At 53.8% G+C, this 22,101-nt stretch overlaps 1 protein-coding gene across 4 annotated transcripts in view; it reads right to left on the minus strand.

Moving 5' to 3' along the window:
* The window catches only part of TNFRSF8 (TNF receptor superfamily member 8), a 64,006-nt gene extending 43,560 nt beyond the window's left edge, over nt 1-20,446 (minus strand). The window contains exons 1-3 of one of the 4 annotated variants that reach the window (XM_072975370.1): nt 20,175-20,446; nt 8,407-8,443; nt 6,175-6,244 (exon numbers count right to left, since the gene is read on the minus strand). Coding sequence is in view for 3 of the 4 variants with exons in the window: in XM_072975368.1 (XP_072831469.1) it covers nt 6,175-6,244; nt 17,126-17,188 (133 nt within the window). In the remaining variant the exon portion in view is untranslated. Of the gene's footprint in view, nt 1-6,174; nt 6,245-8,406; nt 8,444-17,125; nt 17,209-19,468; nt 19,807-20,174 lie in introns of those variants that run through there. The other 3 variants (XM_072975368.1, XM_006197020.4, XM_072975369.1) reach the window with 3 other exon arrangements.
* Between the last annotated feature and the right edge of the window lie 1,655 nt (nt 20,447-22,101).

Raw genomic sequence — 22,101 nt, forward strand, 5'->3', positions numbered from 1 at the left:
GGGGCAAAAGGGGAGGGGGTGTCCTGGATGTCCCCAAGGACGTTTCCCTGCCCCACTCCATTCCATCCTGCGATGTTTAGCCCCACACCTCCCAGAGCTTGCTTCCGGGATACGCACATCACCCAGACAGGCCAATCAGAATACCCCATTCCCCCCGCCAATATAATTGATTCAGGACAGGCACGTGACCCATGCTAGCCAGTGAGCCCCATCTCCGAGGGGTCCACAAGAGCTACCAGGAAAGAGACCCTCTCTTTACTCTTGGATTCCAGGGTTGAAAGGCAGTTTAAGCCCAAGGCTGCTGGGGCATGGGCAGGGTCTGCCTCAGAAGGAGTCAACACAGAGGTGAGGAGAGTCCACGGACAGAGAGAAATGGATTCCTGAGGTCATCATTCAAGCCTGGATTTATGGGTCCATGGACTGCTCTGTTACGGAGCCAAATAATTCTCTTTTGCCTTGTTGGGGCCTGAGTGAGTTAGGCTGCTGTTCGTTACAATCAAAAGAATCTAGACCAGAGCTTTTCAACATTTCTTGTGACCCCTAGTCATTCTGGGGAAGGCTGTGGACCCTGCTCAGAATCATGTTTTTAGGTGCATAAAATAAAACACTTTGGATTATGAAGGAGCCCAGCTATGTTGGAATACAGTTAGCAAAGCTTTCAACAAAATAATTTTAGATATAGTGGTACAGGTGATTCTTTGTAAACTCATTAAATAAGATCTAACAGCTACCGGAGTTTCAAAGTAGTGACGAGCGCCGACAACATCTTATGGTACCTGCAGCAGCTGTAACATGAGAAGATCCGATTTCTACTGACAGAAATCTGCAGGTGCTACTATTACGACTGTGCTTTGTTGTCTTCATAATGGAAGAGACTCATAAAGGGAAATTTTGTTAGAGGCTAATGAAGATAAGTGAACTCAGTCAGGTTCACAGCTCCCCTGAAATCTACTCATGGGCCCTTGGGAGTCAGTGGACCCCCAGGTAAGAGCTCCTGCTCTAGAATAACATGCAAGGACCTCTCAAACATACTAGCTTGGTGGCTGGCATCCTCTAGCTCAGTAAATTCCAGTGGCTCCCCAGTGGGCTTTCAGAGGTAAGTCTGTGGCCCATCACTCCTTGCCTAAAACTTTCAAAGACTTCTCATGGCTCTCACCATAGAGGCCTAGGTCCTTGCCATGGTTAATGAGGTCCTTCCCACCCATATCCCCCTTGCCCTCTAATCTCTAGCCATGCTGGAGTCTCCCTATCCCCCAAAGGAGCTGTGCTCCCTTCTGCCCCAGGGCCTTTGCACAAGCTATTCTTCTGCCAGGACTGGTCTCCTCCCCTTTCCCCTAGTAAACTCCCACTCACCCCTGTTATAAACTGGAAAAGACCCCCGTACCTTGCCCTCTTACACCTAACTCTGTTGTCATTTTATATTTATTTCAAAGATGAATTGTCATAGGGTCCAGACTTCCTACTGGAGTGTCAGCTCCTCAAGGACAGATCTTTTCCTTTCTGCTCACTAATCATTCCTCTATCACAGGGCCTGGTGCCTATTTGATCAAGACATGTTCTGACACATGCAAACAATGTCCAGCAACAGACAACTGGATAAAGAAGTTGTGGTATATTTATACAATGGAATACTACTCAGCCATGAAAAAGAATAAAATAAAGGCATTTGCAGCAACATGGATGGACTTGGAGATCATCATTCTAAGTGAAGTAAGCCAGAAAGAGAAAGAAAAATACCATATGATATCACTCATATGTGGGATGAAAAAAAAAGACACAAATGAGCTTATTTACAAAACAGAAACAGACTCACAGATATAGAAAAGAAACTTACGGTTACCAGGGGGGAAAGGGGGTGGGAAGTGATAAACTGGGAGTTCGAGATTTGCAGATACTAACTACTATAGATAAAATAGATGTACAGGTTTCTTCTGTATAGCACAGGGAACTATATTCAATATCTGGTAGTAACCTATAATAAAAAAGGATATGAAAATGAACATATGTATTTGTATGTATGACTGAAACATTATGCTGTACACCAGAAACTGACACATTGTAACTGACTATACTTCAATTAAAAAAAAAAAAGACACGTTCTGACAACAGAATCAGTGCAGACTCCTCAGCCAGGCACTCCTGGGCCTCGCTCTGCAGACTCCTGGTCTGGCGTTATGGTACATCACTCACTTCGTGTACTCCGTGCTCCAGCCAAGCCGGGCCTCTCCGTTTTCTCTAGCACTCCTCGGATGTCCTGCAGTGTTGTTATAGGTTAAATTATCTGCACGCCCCCCCCAAAAAAAGGATGTGCTGCAGTCCTAACTCCCAGTACCTCAGAATGTGACCTTCCTGGAAGACAGAGTCTTTACAGGGGTAATCAAGTTAAAATGAAGTCATTAGGGTGGGACCTCATCCAGCAGGGCTGGTGTCCTTAGTAAAAGGGGGGAAAGTTGGAAACAGAGACAGGCATGCACACAGGGAGGTGCAGTCCTGCGGCCACAAGCCAAGGAACCACCAGAAGCTGGAAGAGAGGCCAGAACCTTCCCTGGAGCCTCCAGGGGGTTCTGTGGTACTTTGTTAACCTCAGCCCAGGAAATGAGTACGGATTTGTCAGCGCAGGCTGAGATGCCCCTTCCATCCCCTTTCCACCCACTGGGAACCCTTCGTGCCCAGCCAGGTCAGGCTGAAATACCTCGTGGAACTTTCCCGATCATGTGACCCCATCCAGATCTCCTCTCTGGGTCCCTTAACCTCTCAGCACCAGGGGCTGTTCTGGGGTGAACTTTAGAGGCCCTCTGCTGCAGAAAACACATTCACCGGTTCAGGGTGACTAACTTGAGGCTGGGGTCCTTTTTCCATTCAACTCCCCCTTTACTGACCACCACCTTCATGCCTGCCACTGATTTAGAGACTGAAGGTGAGGTCCCTGCTCCCATGAAGCTGACATCCTAGACTGGGGAAGAGAGATGGCGAGGAAAGAAAGAAATTAGCAAATGGGTTTCCAGTGATGGGGCTGGGGAGAGCATTGTAGGCAGAGGGAACTGCCGTGCAAAGGCCCTGAGGGAGGAATGGGTGTGGCTTGTGCAGAGAACAGAAAGGTCATGACCACGGGCACTGGAGCAGAGGCAGCAAAAGAATTATGCATGTTTATTCATTGCTATTTTCTTCTTTTCCCATTTGCCGCATCAGTCTTCTCTCCTGAGCATCACTTTCAGAATTATAAGACAAATGATTACAAAAGCCTCGGGTGTTGTGATTCCTAGAATTGGTTCCCAAGGGTCCCTCTGTCCTGCTCCTCCCAGTCTCTGATCAGTGCCTTTCTGACTCCAGATGTTCCCAAAGTTTGTCCTAACATTCCTGTTACCACCCCTCACCTCTGGCTCAGCCCCGGGCCACCAGGCCCCAGCTGCTTTGGCCCAAGAAACTCCCACACAGAGAACTGCTCCTCGCTGTCTGGGCCACCAGCCCTCCATCCTCCCCTCTCCCCCTGCCCCTCTTCACAGCCTGAGCTTCTGCCAAATGAAGCCCCTCCCTGTTCCTGAAGGCCCATCCTTGCCCATTCTAGGCCTTGGCATATCCCGTGTCCTCTGGCGAGAGTGCACCCTCTCCTGACCCTGGCCTGGTCAACTCCTGCTCATCCTCAGGACTCCCCAGGAGGCCATCCCCTCTAGGAAGTCCCCCCTGAGTGTTCCAACAAGGTCAGGTCCCCCAGGAGTGTGTTCCCACGGCTCTCAGCAGCACCCTCCTTGATGCCAAACTGCCTGTCACAGCAGACATATTTCTGAAGGGCTTTTCATCCCACTGGCAGTGCTTCTTGGAGAACTGCCCCCTCACCCCTCCCTGCTAGCAGTGGTCTAGCGCAGTCCTCGCCTTGGGGAACTAGAGTAGAGGTGGACGTCCGGACTCATCTGAGCCATCAGATGCTGTCTTCTTGTGCTTTGGAATTGGGGCCGAATGATATTGGCCAAGGGTTCTCACTGTTGCCCTGACAGAGAAGTGCAGGTGGGGAGGGAACCGGGGGCCAGCCAAGCTTGGCCAGAGTGAGGAGGGCTGGGAAGGCCCCCTCCTACCCCTTCCTGCTCACAGCCCTTGGGAAACCCTCAGTTCCCAGATGAGGGACACTCGCCTGGCCCCAAATAAACCATGCTCTCCACCTAACACCAGACCTGGCTCCACATTGTCGCCCCCACGCCTGCAAGGGAGACCCCTCCTATGGGGAGTGAGTCTGGGTGAGCCAGGAAGCAAGGTGCAGGAGAGGAAGGGGGTTGTAGCCCCCTCAGGGGCTCTTCACTGATAGATTCTGGTTCTGCTGCCTCCCCAAACGCAATGCTAGGGGGCGGTACCAAATAAGAAGGACGGCTCAGAATTCTGAGTTACACAGCCGTGCCTGAGCCGTGCCTGAGCCGCATACTAGCCTGTGACCAAGGGCAAATCCCTGAACCCTGCCATGTCCAAGTTTCCTCTTTCGGATCCCTATCAGGGATCAAAGAGTAGGACGGGTACAGGCTGGTGAGGTACGTGCTGCCCCAGTGATAATGGTTGCTACTGTTAAGCAGTGAGCCCCTCATCACTGGGGGTGTGTAAGCAGAGAGCTGGGGATCCGTTGTTGAGGATGCTAGAAAGGGCGTTACAGGCCTGGTGGGAGGAGGGATTCGATGACATAGAAATTTCTCAGTTTCAAAGGTCTCCCAGTTTCCTCCCTCCGCCAGTCTGCCCCCCTGCAAACCCTGCCACACAGCTGAGTGCTGATGGCAGGCAAAATGTCAGAAATTTCCCCGAGAGACCGAGGAAGGGGTTTTTGTGGGTTTTTGGTTTTTCCTCTCTTGCATGCCCGGAAGCACAGTGTCAATAAAACTCCAGCAAAATGCCCCGCCCACCACATCAGCCTGAGGTGATCAGTCACCCCCAGTCACCTGGCCTTGGAGAGGGAACGTGGGGGGAGGGAGCCCCCTCTTCCGAAGTCACCGCATCTAAGTGGAAGGACTGGGCTGTCTCTCTCTCTCTCTCTCCCCTCAGCCACTCCCCATCAAAGCCCCGCAGGCTGGTGTCAGGGAGGCCAGGGGACACGGGAAGGAAGCGTCTGTCTTCCTCCCTGCGGCTGGGATTGTGGGTGCTATGGAAAATCACAGAGCCCTGCGGGCCACACCACTTGGAAACCCTGACCGCTGCTGGCCTGCGGAGATGCGGTGTGCCGCCAGCCACACAGCCCTGCGCTGGTGAGGGAAGACTGCGTGGAGGAAGGGGTGTCAGGATTACAGCAGGATTGGAGATGGTGGAGGAGGGCATCCCAGGTGCGGACAGGCACGTGAAAAGGCCCAGAGCATGACAGCATGACTAGGCTCAGAGGACACCAAGCATAGCAGTTCCTGCAGAAAGGCCCAGGGAGAAAAAGCTGGAAAGGTGACAAGTGACCTCACTATAAGAACAAGCAGTGAACACTTGTTGGATGGATGTGGCTGGCAGAGTGGAGGAAAGGGGGTCGGGAGGGGTGGGGAGATGGATGAGTGGCAGAAAGAATGGGAAGGGGGATGGGAGGGGCAGGAAGAGGAGGGAGGAGGAGCCGGGAGGGGAGAGCGCAGTTAGCTGTACATCCATCTGCCCAGCGGGGAGAGCAAGGCTCATCCCTGTTCCAGGACCTCCTGATGGTGTCCTGCATCTAGTCAGGTGCCAGCGGTGGGCGAGCCCTCCAGGAGGTGAGCTCTGGGCAGGGAGACTGGTCCCCAAGAGCACGATCATCCAGACAGCTCAAACAGGGCAGGAAATGAGGGGTGGCCGGGGTGCCGTTAGGCCAGGCTCTGGGGTCATGGAACCCTGGGCTCCGGCCCCAGCTGGCTCCACCATTTCCCAGCCCGGTAACCCCGGGCAAGTTGGTTAGACCTGCAGCTCCCTCGGGAGCCTTATCTGCGAAACGGCAATGAGGAGGGGTCACCGGGAGGTCACCGAGATGATGCAATGCCCATGAAGGCTGTGGTCCAGTGTCTGTACAGTGTGCTCCCTAAGAGGCAGCTTGTCATCAATTAAACCTCACAAAGGGACGGCCTTCAGAAACCTGTAGCCAGGGACAATGGCGACCTTGGCTCTGGTCTTTCCCACTCCCCAGTCTCCCAAGAGCGTTGTACCTTGAGGACAAAAATCCCCCCTCATTCCGCACCCTCCCCCCCGTCCCCCACTCACCCTCAGGGCAGCGGTCACAGCACTTCCCAGCTGCCTTGTCATCACAGCAGTCGTCCCCGGGGGCTCGTCCCTGGAGGGTGGGAGACACTGGTGAGGCCAGGCAGGCCCAAGACACCCACCCTCCCTCCTGCCCCTCCGGTCCCAGGAGGCCTGAGTTCTTAGTTTTGTTTTGTTTTTCTTTTTAATGGAGGTACTGGGGATTGAACCCAGGATCTCGTGCGTGCTAAGCACGTGCTCTACCACTGAGCTGTACCCTTCCCGCTAGAGTTCTTACTTTTAATGAAGTACAATTTCTCAGTCATTTGTAGTTAATGTCCTGTCTGAGAAATATCTGCCCACCTGTTGCACTTCGGTGCCCTCCCACCTTGTCTTCTGGATGGTTTTACTTAACCTTTCCTATTTAGATTTCATTTGGGTGCACGGTCTGAACTAGAGGGGCAAGACTCACTGTTTTTCAGGAATGGGTACTCTTAACAAGCTTCCCTACGTTTCCAGGGCTCTTTGGATGCCAAGCCATTTTGTTAGAGGGGGCTCACAGAGGAGAGTCCCTGCTGGGATGGGGAGGAACTTCGTCCCTCGAGGTGAATGAGAGGGGAGACCCACAACAAGGAGCTCCAGGAAGGGAGGGGCGAGGGGGACAGGGCAGGAGAGAGCTGCGTCCCACTGCTGTATCTTCAGCATCCGAGGGGATGCCCGGCAGACAGAAGGCGGCCACTTGTGGGATGAATGAGGTGGGGGCTTTCTTGGTTTGGAGGAGGAAAGCAGAAGCCATTTACCCACCAGGGAGAAGCCCAGCCGGCCCAAGGGGATTCCCTGCTCTTCCCTCCACCCAAGGAGAGAGAGGAAATATAACGAACACTTCCGCTGCCATCAGAGCAGGGAGGAGCCCAGTGTGGCTGGCAGGTGGACCCTGCGAAATGTCTATTACATTCTGCTTTTTTCCTGTGTTTATACACCTAAAGTGTCATTTCATAAATTTGAAATAATAAACATAACCTGACATTTGCAAACACACAGCACGTTGTGGATTTCATCTAACCCAGAGCCCAGGGCCTTGAGGGCACTCTGTTCGCCCACCTGCTCCCAGCCTCCCCCTCCAGGGGGATCTCACTCTTATCAAGTAAACCAGGGGCTCGGAGGAGCCTCTCTAGGGGCAGAGACCTGCCAGGGCTGCCCAAGTTTCTTTCTGAGCCGCAGCATCTCACTGTGTGAACTCAGGAGCCAATGGCTGGGGGTACGAGGGTTCAGCCCCATTAGGCCTGCTGAGTGTGGGGAAAATTCTGGGTCCTCGGCCTGGGTTTTCCCCTCCTGGCCTGCCTGCTCCTCTCACCTGAGCTATATAGACTGTGAGGGGGACGTGGCCCTGCTCACTCTCCTGGAGTCTGGGAGGAGGCCGAGGGGAGTCCGGATGCTTAACCCTGCATCTCCTGCCACCTCACCCTGGGACAGCGGAGAGGTGGGAGGTGCAGAGAAGAGGGAACCCAGGGTATCGTGTATCACTCCCCCAAACCAGTCACACAGCGCTTGCTTTCGGCCACCCTCAGCCCTTTGTGGCCAGATCACCACCCCACATTACAGATGAGGAAACTTCAGCTCAGAGAGGTGCAGTCACCTGCCCAAGGTCACACAGCAGCTAAGCCCTTAGAGGAGATTTCGAACTTCACGGTGTCCTCAGTTCTCTCGCCCTCTCTGGGCCACAGGCTGCCCATCTTGAAAACAAAAAAGGTCCACTGTGCTGAGAAGGACAGTCCCTCCCATCTGTGGTCTTCCTCTCAAAAGTCCACATGTGAATCAAATCATGAGGAAACACCAGGTAAATCCAAACTGAGGGAAGGTCCACAAAACAACTGGCCTGGGTTCTTTAAAAATGCCAATGCACGGAAGACAAGGAAGATCTGTGGAGACTAAAGAGATACGATGACTGAATGCCCTGTCTGGATTGGATCCTGAATGGGGGCAGGAAGGGGGATATTGCTGTAAAGGAGACCACTGAGATAACTGGTGAAACTTGAATATGGGCTTTATATTTGATTACGTTCGACCAATGTTCCATGCCTGAAACCTTGGTTTATGCAAGAGATGTCCTTGTTGTAGAAAAAACATGCTGAAATACTTGGGGGTGAAGGATCAAACTTCTTGCAACTAACTAGCAAACAGTTCAGCAACAGATCATAGTAGTAATCCGTGTATACACAGAGAGAGGGAGAGAGAAAGAATTGTACAAAACCGCACCTGCAAATAATAGCACCTCCAGGATTCCAAGCGCGCTCTGGAAGGAGAGGGCAGCCCTTATCAACAATGAATCTGGGTAAAGCCACAGTTTGCCACGAGGGGGCGCTGTCTGCTCACCGTCCGCAGGGGCGGTGGGCTTCCAGGCTGGATGTCCCGCGCAAACCCATCAGAGACCAGTGAAGGGAGACGTAGAGGACTTGGGGGCCTCCGTTCCCATGTGGGGCTAATGCGGGAAGGGGCTCTCCCCACCAACCCTCTGGAGGGGCTGACCCCAGCGCCCCCCAGCCATTGCCAGAGATGTAGGTGGGGCCCAGGCTGGGGCACAGCTCAGCCCCATCCCACAGTGTTCACCCCAGATGCCCCAGGCCCCTATGGCTGGCCTTCTCTGGAAGAGACACTGGGGACTTTTTTTGCCTATGATGTCATGGCTTCACAAGCACCCAGAAAATGGGTCACTACGACACACACGTGTTGTTGTAGAAGTAACAACAGCAGTTATGAACCCAGCGGCCCGTGAGACCCTATTACCACAGAAATCGGTCTGGGAGAGGTGAAGACCCAGCCAAGAGCACATCTTGTGCCGGGCTCAGGATCTGAATCCAGGTCAGCTGACTTGGCTCCTGCAGGGCTGCATCAAGCACCTACTGTGTGCCAAAAAGCTGGCCAGGCGCAGAAGGCCCTCCAGGGCTGGCACTCCAGCAGAAGAGACAACCCCATCTTCCCAGGGTGTTTCCAGCCTGTCAACTAGTCAGGGGTAGAATCAGGGCCCTGAGCTTTGCCCTGGCAGTGCAGTCTGTTGTCCCCAGTAGCTGGCCCAGTCTCACGCCCCAGGCCCAGCCCTCACCCCCAGCCCATTCATTCATTGCCCTCCCTCTGCCTGGCAGTCTCCCACCCGCTGTGGTCCCCCTCTCCCTGCTCGCATGGGCCCTTCACCCACACCAGCTCCTGACAGAGGAGACAGTAACCTTGGCACCTGCGGCAGCCTCTGAATTGTGAGGGCCCTGCCAGGCCCCACTGGCCATAGGCCCAGACCCGGGGCGGGCCTTCAGCTCCTGCTGTCCCTGGGGGACGGGGAGGGACAGCTGGGCTGCGCTCTGACCCCAGCCTGAGGGGGAAGGGGGGTCGGAAAGGGGAGAGTGGGAGGGGGAAGCCCGAGGCCCAGGAGGGGAGCTTTGGGTGGGGTTCCCCACAGGTCTGAGGCAGAGTGAGGTGTCCACAGGGTGGTGAGCTGGGGAACCAGCGGCCTGCGGGCCAGCCTTAGTGGCATCAAGATAAAGTGAGAGAGTGGCCTGAAGCCTTCCCATTTCTAGGCCTGTCTAGTTTCAAGTTGGTTTGGTTTTCTCTGCAAAACTTGGTAAGCTTCACTTTCAAAAAGCCCCACCTGGTCGCAGCTGCAGGGACGATCAGGAGCTGGGCCACACCTGTAGGAGCAGAGAGTCTAGAGCTGGGGGAGCGGGGAGAGGTTAGGATGGAGGAGTCAGATCAGATGCAAAATACCCAAAGGGGCCAGAGCTGGGCAGAGCTGGGAAGGGTACCCCGTCCCCACCTCAGGGGTTCCACATCTCCCTTACTCAAGGTGAGTGCCTGAGCCAGCAGCGCTGACACCACCTGGGGACTCACTCGAAATACAGAATCCCAGGCCACACTCTCCACCTACTATCTATCCCATTTTATAGATCAGGAAACTGAAGCACAGCGAGGTTAAGACACTTGCCTAAAGTCACACAGCAAGGCAGTGTTAGAGCCAGAATGTGGCCTGAGCCATCTTGCACAGGCTCTTATCCACCAGGCTGTGCATTTCTAGTCCTGTTTAAGCTCCAATTCTACCCTCAGACCCACCAGCCTCCCTGCCACTTGGACTTGAGAATGGTCATCCAAGGTCTCCTCACATCCACCCTGTCCCCTATACCCCACTCCCAGTGCAGACACCAGGGGAGTCTTTGAAAAACACAGATCTGGTCTCCTCCCCTCCACCCTACTGAAGGCACTTAGATGGCTTCCAACTAAACTATGGATAAAGCCCAAAGCCCTGACAGTGGCCCAAGAGACCCTGCCAGGCCAGCCCTGGCCCATCTGGCCTGTGCAACCTCAGGCGCCCTTTGCCACCAGCCATCTTCCTGCCTGACTCACACCCCCTCCCTCCCCTCCTCCCTCCAGCAGCCTTGCACACGCTGGTCCCCTGGCCACCCCATTCCCCTGGTTCAGTGCACCCCAGCTCATCCTTCAGACCTCACTCATGCATGCCAATTCCTCAGGGTCCCCTCCCTGATCACCCCCGTCCAAGTCAGGTCTCAGCAGGAGAAAATCAAGGTGTGGCAGGGCTGCATCCTTGCTGGAGGCTTTAGAGGAGAATCCATTTCCTTATGGTTAAGACTGAGGTCTCATCTCTTTGCTGACTGTCAACTAAGGTTGTTCGCAGCTGCCGCCTTCCTTGGTCCACAGCCCCCTTCCTCCATCTGCAAAGCACACAACAGTGGGTCGAGCCCTTCTCCTGTCACATCTCTCTCTTCTTCTGCATCACCTCTAACACAGCCAGGAGAGTTTCTCCACCTTTTAGGACTTGTGTGAGGACCTGGATAATCCAGTCTAATCTCCCCATCTCAAGGTCTGTGCCCTGAATCACATCGACAAAGTTCTCTTTGCCATGTACGGTGACATACTCACAGGTTCCAGGGATGAGGACGTGGACATTTTAAGGGACCATTATTCCACTGACCACAGCCCTGCTCCTGAGTGAGCCTTAGGCTATACTGCCAACTGGCTGGGCTTTGCCATCTCCTAGTCCTGGGGGACCTGAACCTCTCTCTCCACCCTGAGGGTTCACCTGAGCTCCAGACCAAGAGATTACCTGAAATTGAAGTCATCCTCTTCCCTGATCTTAAACACCTCCACAGGCATACAGTCTGTCCCTGCCCCGGCCCTGGCTGCATCCCTCACCTGTGTCTCCGGGGAACTGAGGGAGAGTGTATATGGCTCCATGCAGCCTGGCCCCACAGCTGGAGATAAAACCCATAGGCCGCAGATACAGAAGGAGGCACAGGAAAGAGCCTGGAGCTCCTGGCAGGAGGAACAGATGAACACCCTCTGTGAGATGAAGTTTAAGAGAATCACGTCAACCTCAGTGAGCATCTCCACGTGGGACAGAAGAAGATGAGAAGGGGTCCGGCGTCAGCAAAAGAGTCCCCCTCCAAAGACCTAATCCCCAGAACCTATGAATGTGTCACCATACAAGGCAACAGGGAATTATGGTGGTAGGTGGAATTAAGGCTGCTAATCAGGGACCTTGATGTGGGGAGATGATCCTGATTTATCCGGGGAGGTGGGCACTATGTAATTAAAAGGGTCCTTAAAAAATGCAAGAGGGAAGAAGAGTCAAAGTCAGAAAGAGATGAGACGGTGACAGAAGGAGGGTCAGGGAGATGTGAAGCTGCTGGCGTGAAACAGAGGAAGGGGCCACAAGCCAAGGGCTGCAGGTGGCCTCCAGCAGCTGGAAAGGCAAGGGAACGGATTTTCCCTTGGAACCTCCAGAAAGAAACACAGCCCTGCCCACGCCTTGATTCTAGCCCAGGGACAAACATTTTGGAACCTCTGAACTACAGAACTGAAAGAAAATCATCTGTATTGTTTTAAGCCACTAATTTTGTGGGAATGACAGTCACAGTAAGAAATGAAAACAGTGGGGGAGGGTCTAGCTCAGCGGTAGAGCACAGGCCTAGCATGCACAAGGTCCTGGGTTTAATCCCCAGCACCTCCATCAAAAAAATAAATAAATAAGCCTAAATACCTTCCCCCCAACAAAATTAAAAAAAAAAAAAAAAGACATGAAAACAGGGCCTCTCCTGAGTGCCTTCCACCACGAAGGCCCGCTGACACTGGATGAGGCGCTGGCGGGGAGGGACACAGAGGCCAACCCTAGACAGTCAGGTTTCGTGCAGACAGCCCCCAGAACAGGCACGCGGGAGGCAGTCCGTGCAATGAATGAAGGAAGGGGACCCCTGCAGGTGAGATCAGGAAAATACACGGATCACTATTGCAAAGCAGAAAAACATAAATATCGCGAGATAAGCGGAGTAAGAACTAATTTGGGGGCCTCGTGGAGGAGAAGAACTTCCATTTTGATGATTTTTTTTTTTGAAGGATTTTGAAGGGAGGGCATCCCAGGCAGAGGGCTCTGCAGAAGCAAAGGTGCAGAGGCAGGAAAGAGCAGAGCCGTGGGACAGTCAGGGATCTGATGGGCTGGAAAGTGCGGACAGGAGAGGAGGCCCAGGACTCAGGGCCAGACAGTCTGCACTGAATTCTCGTTTCCCACACAGCGTTCCAGCAAATGCTGTTTCTGCAGGACGTCAGCAGGTGGCAAGCAAAACAAAAAAAAACAAGACACAAAGAATTACTGGATTCCATTTGTGAGGTTTCCATTTTAAATCATAGGGCCTCTCAGAGTCTTTTATCTGCTTACTTTCTCCCTGATTCAAAGAAAGGGGGGGCAGGGGGGACGGCTCAGAGAGACAAACTGTTCCCCAGGCTTAGCTGGCTATAGAAGCCTTTCCTCATGGAACAACTTCCCTGGAAGTGACTTTGGGAAATGTTGCCCTTGGCAATAGGGAGCCACTAAGGGTTGTAGAGCAGCTAATATAAGAGGAGATGGATGAGGGAGGCAAGGAATGTTACCAAGGTCTGGCCTCGGGTCCAAATTCTGCAGCTGCTTACTCCTCACTTCCCACTGATGCCCCTCCTGCCCCAGAGAAACCCCAGGCCAGCTGCAGGAGCCAGTTGTTCAGATTGGTGTTCCTGAAAGTTCTGGGGCTGCAGCAAGTGTCCACGCGCATGCTTAACTATACCTCAGGTGTGCTGAAATCCACCCAGCGCTGGACTAACAGTCCCCAGCCGCACCAGCCACCGTGGGACGCCAGCAGCAGGTCTGCCCCACAGTGGTGCTTGGAGGTGCCCGGGATGCTGCCCACAGCATCAGCCCAGCTGCCGGCTTCTTGCCATGAGCACCTCTGTGCTCCCAGCCTACACGTGGCAGAGGCCAGGGCCTGGTCCCCCAGACTGTTTGGACAGAGGAAACTCTCAGCCCCCCTTGTCCTGACTCAGTAGCAGAGAAAGCATGTGTCCTGGGTGGGAAGGTGAAGATTGGCTTTGGGGGTTTTCACAGTCCTAGAGGGCTGGACCCACTTCAGGAGACCATGCACCTCCCGAGGGCAGGAACCCCACCACGGGCGATGAAACAGAGCAGAGCCGATGCCTCCGGGATTTAGCCCCCAGGAAGCCCGGATGAAACCTGCTGACAGAGCTTCAGGAGCAAGTCCCAAGCCCGCCCCAAACGCCCTTGCTGGCGCGCCCTTTGACCCAGATGTCGGTGAGGACTTTGGCACCATCCTCGGTGCAGGGCCTGCGGTCCCAAACTCTGCAGCCTGGCTACCTCCTCCCTCCCTTCCTCCCCAGAGCCCCCACCCCCACCGACCCAGGCCGAGGTGAGGACGGGGGCCCTGTGGGCTCCGGCAGGCCTGGAGAACTCTCCACACAGCACTGTCACACTGGCCTGTGTCCCTCGTCCCGTGCTGCCTCCCCCGAGGGCACAAACTGTAATTGGCTCACCTTCATCCTGTATCCACATGCCTAGCATACAACAGACACTAAATAACGGCTTACCTTTACACAGCCCTCACCACAGGCCAGGAGCTATTTTCTGCACTTTTCTTCTATTTTATCCCATATAGTCCCACAGCAGCCCTACAAGGTGGCTACTATTATCACGCCCATTCTATAGATGGGAAAACCAAGGCCCAGAGAAGTGATTTAACCTGCCCAAGAACGCCTTAGGGTAAGTGTCAGAAGCAGGGAAGAAACCCGGCGGGCCGATCTTTAACTCTACTGTCTCCCCAAAAAGACTTGACCTGGTGGGAGGTGGGGTGAGATAGATGAAGGGGACTGAGGTACAAACCTCCAGTTATAAAAGAAGAAATCAGCCACGTGGATGTCCCGCACATCATAGGAAATATAGCCCATACTATTGTAATAACTTTGTGCGGGGACAGATGGTGAGTGACTTAGTGTGATGATCAATTCACTATGTATGTAAATGTCAAATCCCCATATTGTGTACCTGAAACTGATGTAATATTGCAAGTCAACTATAGTTCAATTAAGGAATCTTTTTTTAAATGACGACGAAGATAAAGAGTCAGCTGGACAAGATGAAGTGTGCGGTAAGTGGAACAATGATCCCAAAGATATCCATGTCCCAATCCCTGGACCTGGTGGATGCGGCTATGCTGACGTGATTAAGTTTAGGATCTTGAGCTGGGGACATTATTCTGAATCATCGTGTGGGCCCCTGTGATTACAGAGGGGCCCTTAAAAGAGGCAGGCAGGAGGGGCAGAGTCAGAGGAGGAGACGTGACAATGAAAGCAGAGGCCAGCGTGACTGGGGGCCGTGAGCCAAGGAGGGCGGACAGCCTCTGGAAGCTGGAACAGACAATGAAACGTATTTCCCCCCAGCGCCTCCAGAAGAAGTGCAGCCTTGCTGACCTATTTTATTAAGACTTTTGACCTCCAGAGCTGTATGATAATAAATTTGTCTTGCTGGAAGCCACCAAGCTGGGTGATAATTTGTTACAGCAGCAAGAGAAAACTAATATAAAATGTAACCTGGGTGAATGGAAGATCCCACATTTAGGTTGGAAGGAATCATCCTCAGTGCAGGGCCTCGGGTCCAAATTCTGCAGCTGCTTACTCCTCACTTCCCACTGATGCCCCTCCTGCCCCAGAGAAACCCCAGGCCGGCTGCAGGAGCCAGTTGTTCATGATAATGTGCTGGCCTGCAAAAGATATGGGGTCTTGGCCCACATCGGTAGAAGCAGGTGGTTCCAGGGAGGGAGGGGCGATGCTCCTCTGCCCCGGTCCAGGGGGCACCGGGAATTCCACAGTCTCCTCTGGTACCAGAGCCCCACATCAGGGGCCCGAGCTCAGAGAGTCCCTTCTCTGACACACAAACCCACACTGGACCCTCGGACAAGGGCAAAACAGAATCTGTACCTTTCTCCAAAGCACCTCTCTGTCTGACACCCAGTTTTCCCACCTCCATAAAGGACACCACCATTCAACCAGGTGCAGAGCCCCCAGATCTGGACGGGACCCCCCATTCCCACTTTGCCCTCTGCCCCCACTCCCAATCCATCTGCAGGTCCTATTGATTCAAGCTCCAAAGCACATCCCCGTCTGCACATCTCCACTCACTCCTCCCCGGGACCACAGCAACAGCCTGGCCTCCTGCTCCCCCCCTGCACCCACGCTCCAGTGGACTGACCTAAGGACCGTTCAAATGGATGTGATGTCACTCCCCCTGGCGAAATCCTCCAGCCCCCGCAGTCCACATAGGTCTGTGTTATCCCCGACTTCCCTGCTGCACCCGCGCCACTCCCACCGCACTGGCCTCCTTCCTGTTCCTCCAGCTTCCACTCCTGTGTATGTCACCACCTCTCAGCAGAGAGGCCGCTTGGCTTTTCCCACTGAGGGCAGCCACCTGTCTCTCACACTAGCAGGTTATCATCCTCTCCATGGCAAGGAGCACCATCCACTGACTGTCAGTCTGGCAGGATGTCAGGCCAGGAGGCAGAGACCTGACAGAACACCCCCTGGCACACAGTGGGTGCACGATAAAGATCTGTGGAATGGATGAATTGCTGAGGCAGGATTGGAGCCCCTGCCCTGAGAGGAATAAATGCTGGAAGCCCTGAGACCTGAGGGGCCCAAGCTGCTGCCTTCACATCGCTGGGAGTAATTTCTGAGGAAGTGGAGACATCTCTTACACAGCCCCAGCTTCCAAAACCAGGGCCAGCGCATAGAGGCTTGGCGGAGACCGATTTCAGCACATCATAAAGACCTTCTAGATGTCAGAGTAGCCCAGGGTGGTGTGAGCTGCCTTGGGAGGGAGGGAGCGGGGGAGGGAGCCTTGTCCCCGGAGGCCTACAGGCAGAGGCTAGGTGGTCACCCGGAACAGCCTGGGACAAAAGGCATGCCTGGCACAGAGCAGCTGCCCCTTTAAGATTTTTGTGAATGAGTGAACAAATGAATGAATGGATACTTGGATGAGTGGACCCCAAGAGTTAGGCACTCGGTGAGTAATTGGACTGATCGGCATATTAAAAGTCCCTCTCCTGCAGCAAGGCCACTGACAATACCCAGCGGTTTTCTATCCTGAGCAGCAAAGATTCCGGAATGAAGTCTTCCTACCCCAACAGCCTCTGGCAGGAGGCGGGGGAGAGAGCGAAGCTGAGAACCAGCTTTGCCAGGAGCTGCCTTTCTGGACAGTCTGTCTCTCAGGTCTGGGGCTCAGGTCCTGCTCTGCCCCAGACCAGTCCCGGGGCTGTGAGCAAGGCCCTCCCCCACCACTGAACCTCTGCATCCTCGTCTGGCAAATGGGGACCGTGATCCCAGATAAGCCACCCCAAGGTCAGTGCACCACAGGTCTGACAAGGCCACACATGGCCCAGGCTGGACACAATTAACCGACTGTGCCAAGGATCCCCAAGCCTCCCAAGGCTCCCCAGACCCCAGCCCAGGCCCAGACGCTCCTCAGCCCCATTTTCCTTCTAATGATGCTCCTTGAGATGCAGAGAGGGTTAAGGAAGGTGCGTATGAGCCAAAGGATGAATCACAATCAACTCAAGAAACAAGTCTAGGTCAGATATGAGTGGGAGCAGAAGCAGAAACTTACAGTAAACGCTGCCCTTCTCCCAGCACTGACAGCTCTCAAGCTGAGTAACGCTCCCGCCACCATCTCCTGGACTCTGGGCCTCTCTGTGGGGAAGGGGAGGCCTTGTTTAACACCAGACCCAGGGTGGGGGAAGGTACAGCTCAGTGGTAGTGTGCGTGCTCAGCATGCATGAGGTCCTGGGTTTAACCCCCAGTACCTCCATCAAATAAATTACCTCCCCCCCATACACACACACACACAAAGACAGCAAGAGGCCAGCCTGCACCTCCTTCCATCTGCTCACATCAGGACCCTCTCTCCTGCTTCCCTCTTTCAGGGACAGAGTGGGATTCTGCCCCCAGGCAGGATTGGGGCAGCCTCTCCCCCCTCCCTCCTGCCAGCACCTAAAATCCCATGGTCAGCCGTCCCCTGAGGGCTGGAAAGCCCAGCGGGAGGACTGCCACATTCCTCAACAAGACAGCTAATTCAGGGCGGAGGTCCACATCTGGCTGGAGGAAATGGAGCCGGAATGGAATGGGGGTGAGGGTGGGGGAGGGGGGCTTGTTGGAGCCTTAGCGCTGGCCTGGAGGGTGATGACTGGGGGTTTTGTGTTCATGAGAGAGGACTTGGGCCCCAATAAAAGGATGGAAAAGTCGGGGAGGAGGTGGAGCAATGAATTTTTTCTCAGGATTTGCACCCGAGTAATCCTGGGCCACATTACAAAACCACTCTTGGGGAGACTGTAGGATGAGGTGTCAGAGGGTAAGTCTCTTTCTCAGAAGGTGACACACAATAAGAAAGCATTTGTGCCTCAGGGGCCTGACCACAAAATGATGGAGTCTCCAGATGGCGAAGAAAAAAGGATTTAAAATTCAAGCCCTGGTTTGGGTTTTTTTGTGTGTTTTGTTTTTCCTTTTTAATCATGAACTTCCCAAACTTTTCCTGGGACAAGAGAAGTGGGAGCAGGCTTGAAGGGTCGGTCAGGGTGGGTATGAGGCCAGGTACTGAGCTGGGGAGGCAGCACCTCCCTGACAGGTGCCCCAATGCCTGTCCAGAAATGACCCACGTCTGAGCCCACGAGGGACGCGGGACACGGGATGCTCAGCCTCTCCAGTAGGCGGGAAATGCAAATGAACACGAGGATATGGCCCTCTTCATCCGTCACATTGACAAAAATGAAAAGTCTGATAAGATCAAAAGTCGGTTGGGATGTGGGGAAGTTGCTACTCTACTCTCGCGCCCCGCCGATGGGAGGGCAAACTGTCCAGTCACCCTGGGAGGCAATTCGGCGGCATCTTTTAACTTGAAGACATTTCACCCTACACCTCTGTATACTCCTCTCAGCTCCTTTTCTGGGAAAGAAGCCCACACATTCCCAAAAGCATCCAGACAGGACCACACAGTTGCCGGAGCAAGAAAGCAGAAAACAATGGGAAGAAACTTACCACCCCTGAGTCAGGGACACAGATGCATCAACTATGGAGCCCCTTGTTTGGTAAAATACTAGAGAGCATTTTAAACATGGGGGAATCTGTAAGTATCCACAGGGAAAGCCCCCCAAGACACACTGACAACATTGTAAAAACCAAGTGAAGACACAGCTGGGTGTTCCACAGAGCGTAGCACATGGAAAAGTCTTATTTTTATAGAATCGATATAAATATGGACATGCAGGTGTAAAGGTCTGCAAAGGAAAAGCCAAACCAATCATGGTGGTTCTATCTTCTGAGGGATCAGGCTAGGGTGATGCCCTGAAATCGAGCTTTACCTGCAGGGTGTCCACTTTTTGCATTGAGGATATATTCATTTACTCCACATGTAATTAAATGCATGCTAGTTTTTAATTTAAAGAGGGGTTTCACTTTATAGAAAGGAAGCATATGAGCTCCAGCCATCAGAGCCTAGCAAAACCCCCCACAAAGCCACTCCCACAGTCCTTCCTTCCCTCCATTCCCCACAAGACCTTGGCACCCCAAACTCTCACCCCTCCCAGGTCGTCAGCAGAGGGCTTGGAAGGCTGGGAGGGGGCTCTCTAGCCAGGGTCTCTGTCCTATGCACTGACAGCTGCCCCCTCTGCCCTCTGTTGTGTGTATATGGGTTGGGGGGGTCTCACATTGTCCCATTGAAGATGGAGTAGGGGGCACTAGTTTTCTACCTGTAATCTCCCTCCTTCTGCCGGATGCTCACTCCACGTCCCCCCCACCACCCCCGCCCTAAGGTCGGATGAATAGGACTGAACTCCACAGCGTGGGCCCCCTTTTTCCTGTAGGATTAAAGGGGGGATCTTGCCCCTCCCCCAACAGACTGTCATTGTTCCTCTTTGCCCTCCATACGGATATGCACCAGGCACTGACCAGCACCTACTGTGTTCCACGCGGGGGTCCACCAGGGCCTCTCTCTCCTCTTCAGATCCTGCATTCAGCACTTAGGCAGTAGACCACGTCTGATGAATCTGAGTTCGCCCCCGTCCCGTGCCTAGCTCAGTGCTGGGAACTGGTAAGTGCTCAGTTTTCCTGAAGCAGTCCCAAACTCAGTTTTGGGGCTTCCCACAACAGATGACAGCCCCCCCGCTGACTGTTTTCCAGGGGTGGGCACCCACCACATGCTCCGGGGCAAGGAATCCACATGTGTGGGAAGCTAATCTGGCCGGTCCAGCACCCTCACCCTTGCTTATCACCCACAACCAACTCTCCCTCCCTTCCTAGACCCTGGGAGAGGCTGATTATCAACCCATCTGTACTGCCCAGACCCCCACCGGCCTCCCCTGATCTGCGCAGGACCCCCACCTACAAACAGCCCATCCCCTGCAGGTAGTCCCCTCCACCCTTAGAATGTTGAATGGATGAATCATCGCACCCAGGCACCCCAACTAGCCTCTCAGCCAACTTCCCACCAGCGAATACTTGCCTATTCTGGCCCCGTGGCTTGTCACCTGCATCCCCTCACCCCAGCTGGGCAGGGAACGAGGTGTGGAGCGTCCCTGTCCTGCCCTTCCCTGCCCAGGCTCAGGGCAGTGGTGGCAAGAAAGGGGGTCCATTGGCGCCTCCCCAGGCTCCTGTCACCCCCTTACCTGCGGGAAGGCTCGGAGCGCCCCCAGGAGCAACAGTCCCAGCACCGCGCGGAGGGCGAGCATCCTGAGCCCAGGGCAGGAGGGCTGGGCCGGCAGCCCGCGCCCACCAGGGCAGCCTGGGCAGCCCACTGCGCCCACGCGCGGTGCCCGCAGCCAGGACCCACGCAACAGCAGGCAGACCCCAGGCGCCGGCGGACCTCCCACGGCGCACTTCGCTGGCACCCAGCCGCACGCTGTGAAGTCACTTCCAGAGTAGATGCTCCTTCCCCAAAGGTTCAGCCTTAACCCTTCCCTTCCACCACCACCCGAGGCGCACTAGGTAACCCAGACAGCTTCCAGGAAGGCAGCTATTAGTGGTCAAGACAAAAGGGGAGCGAACACGTGCAGAGATGACTCAGGAAAGCCACACTTCCCTTTTGCTGTTTGAATGACCCACCCAGGATTTGTAGAACTGATTGTCTCCTGCTGGGGTGGAGGTAGGGGGTGTTGCCCAGCCCAGCTGGGCTGAGGGGCAGGATGAGAAGCTCCCGCCCCTGGAAGGGGAGGGGTGCTCACCGGAGGTTGGGAGGCTCCAGTGGGTCTCAACAGTCCCACCTCACCTCAAGGAAGGGGGAGACCGGTGTAGGTTCGAGCTCCTGACACTCTGATCAAGCTCCACCTTCTCTCCTGACCTGGAGATTCTTTGGAAGGAAATGCTGGAGTCAGGAGACTGCAGAGAAAGCCAGCATCAACCATTCACTCCCATTCTTAACTAACTGCTGTGAAATGAATCAGTAGATGGATGATAGATGGATGGGTGGGTGGTGGGTAGGTGGATGGGCAGGTGGGTGGAGAGGTGGATCGACTGACTGTTGGACGGCTGATGGAGAGAAAGAAGAACAGACATTTGGGTATCAGTCCACAGGTGTTTCCCTGCCTAGAGGAGCAGCCCAGCACTCTTACTTCCAAGAAAGAAAATATACAAGCTGCACCGAATTAAGTTCTCATTTCCAGCAGACGATTTTCCCCTCCAGCGTTCCTCCATCCCATGAGCTCTCTACTCCTTTCATTCTACATTCCACACATGTTGCTTGTTCACCCGCTGGGCAGGTGGCAGGTCAAGGGTTCATATGCTTGTCTTGTGTTTGGTTTTTTTCAGATGTGGAAACCAAGGCTTAGAAACAGGCAGCCAGTCCTAGGCGCTCTAATTAAAGATGGTCAGTTGTCTTCCCTGAGCACAAATGGCCAAAGGACCCTCAAGATTCTGCACCTCGGTCTGTCCTGCAAGGGATAAGGCCCCCGTCTTCCAGATATACCTTCATCTCCTTGGCACCAGCAGCAGTCGTCTCCCTCCAGGACCCTCCCAACACAGCCTCCACATCCCTCCTTGAACTCCTGCGTTTCATTTGGGAAGACGCCCGTATTGTACGCCCTCCCTGGAGACCTACTTCTGGGCACTCCCCAGATGCTCCAGGCCCAGTGTCCTGGGATGTCTGAGCTGGGACTGTGTCAAACCATTAAGTGATTATGGAAGTGACCACATGACATTCAACAGAACCAGTCAGGGGCAAGAGTGACCCAGGACACCGGCTTCCCAGTCCAGAGCTTTCTACTATAGAAGAGCTGGTGCTCTGAAGAAATACACCTGTTAAACACACACATACACAACTAAACAACAAAACCAAAACAGCTGACACAAGGGGAAATACAAATTAACATTGATTACAAGCTTGAAAATTCCACCTTTCTAGCAATCGAAGAGATGCAAATTAAAGCAAACTTTGATAACTTTTTAGACTTAAGTCATCAGGGTTTTTCTTTTTTTTTTCCTTTATAAAAACAACTTTGGTAAAATCCAGCCTCAAAGTTGTGGTGAAATCAGAATACGCATTCATACTCTGCTGGTAAATGTTTCAACCCTTTTCAGAAAGCAATATGGCAATTCAAA

The sequence above is a fragment of the Vicugna pacos genome, chromosome 13 (genome assembly GCF_048564905.1).
Source record: "Vicugna pacos chromosome 13, VicPac4, whole genome shotgun sequence".
Classification (NCBI taxonomy): Eukaryota; Metazoa; Chordata; class Mammalia; order Artiodactyla; family Camelidae; genus Vicugna; species Vicugna pacos.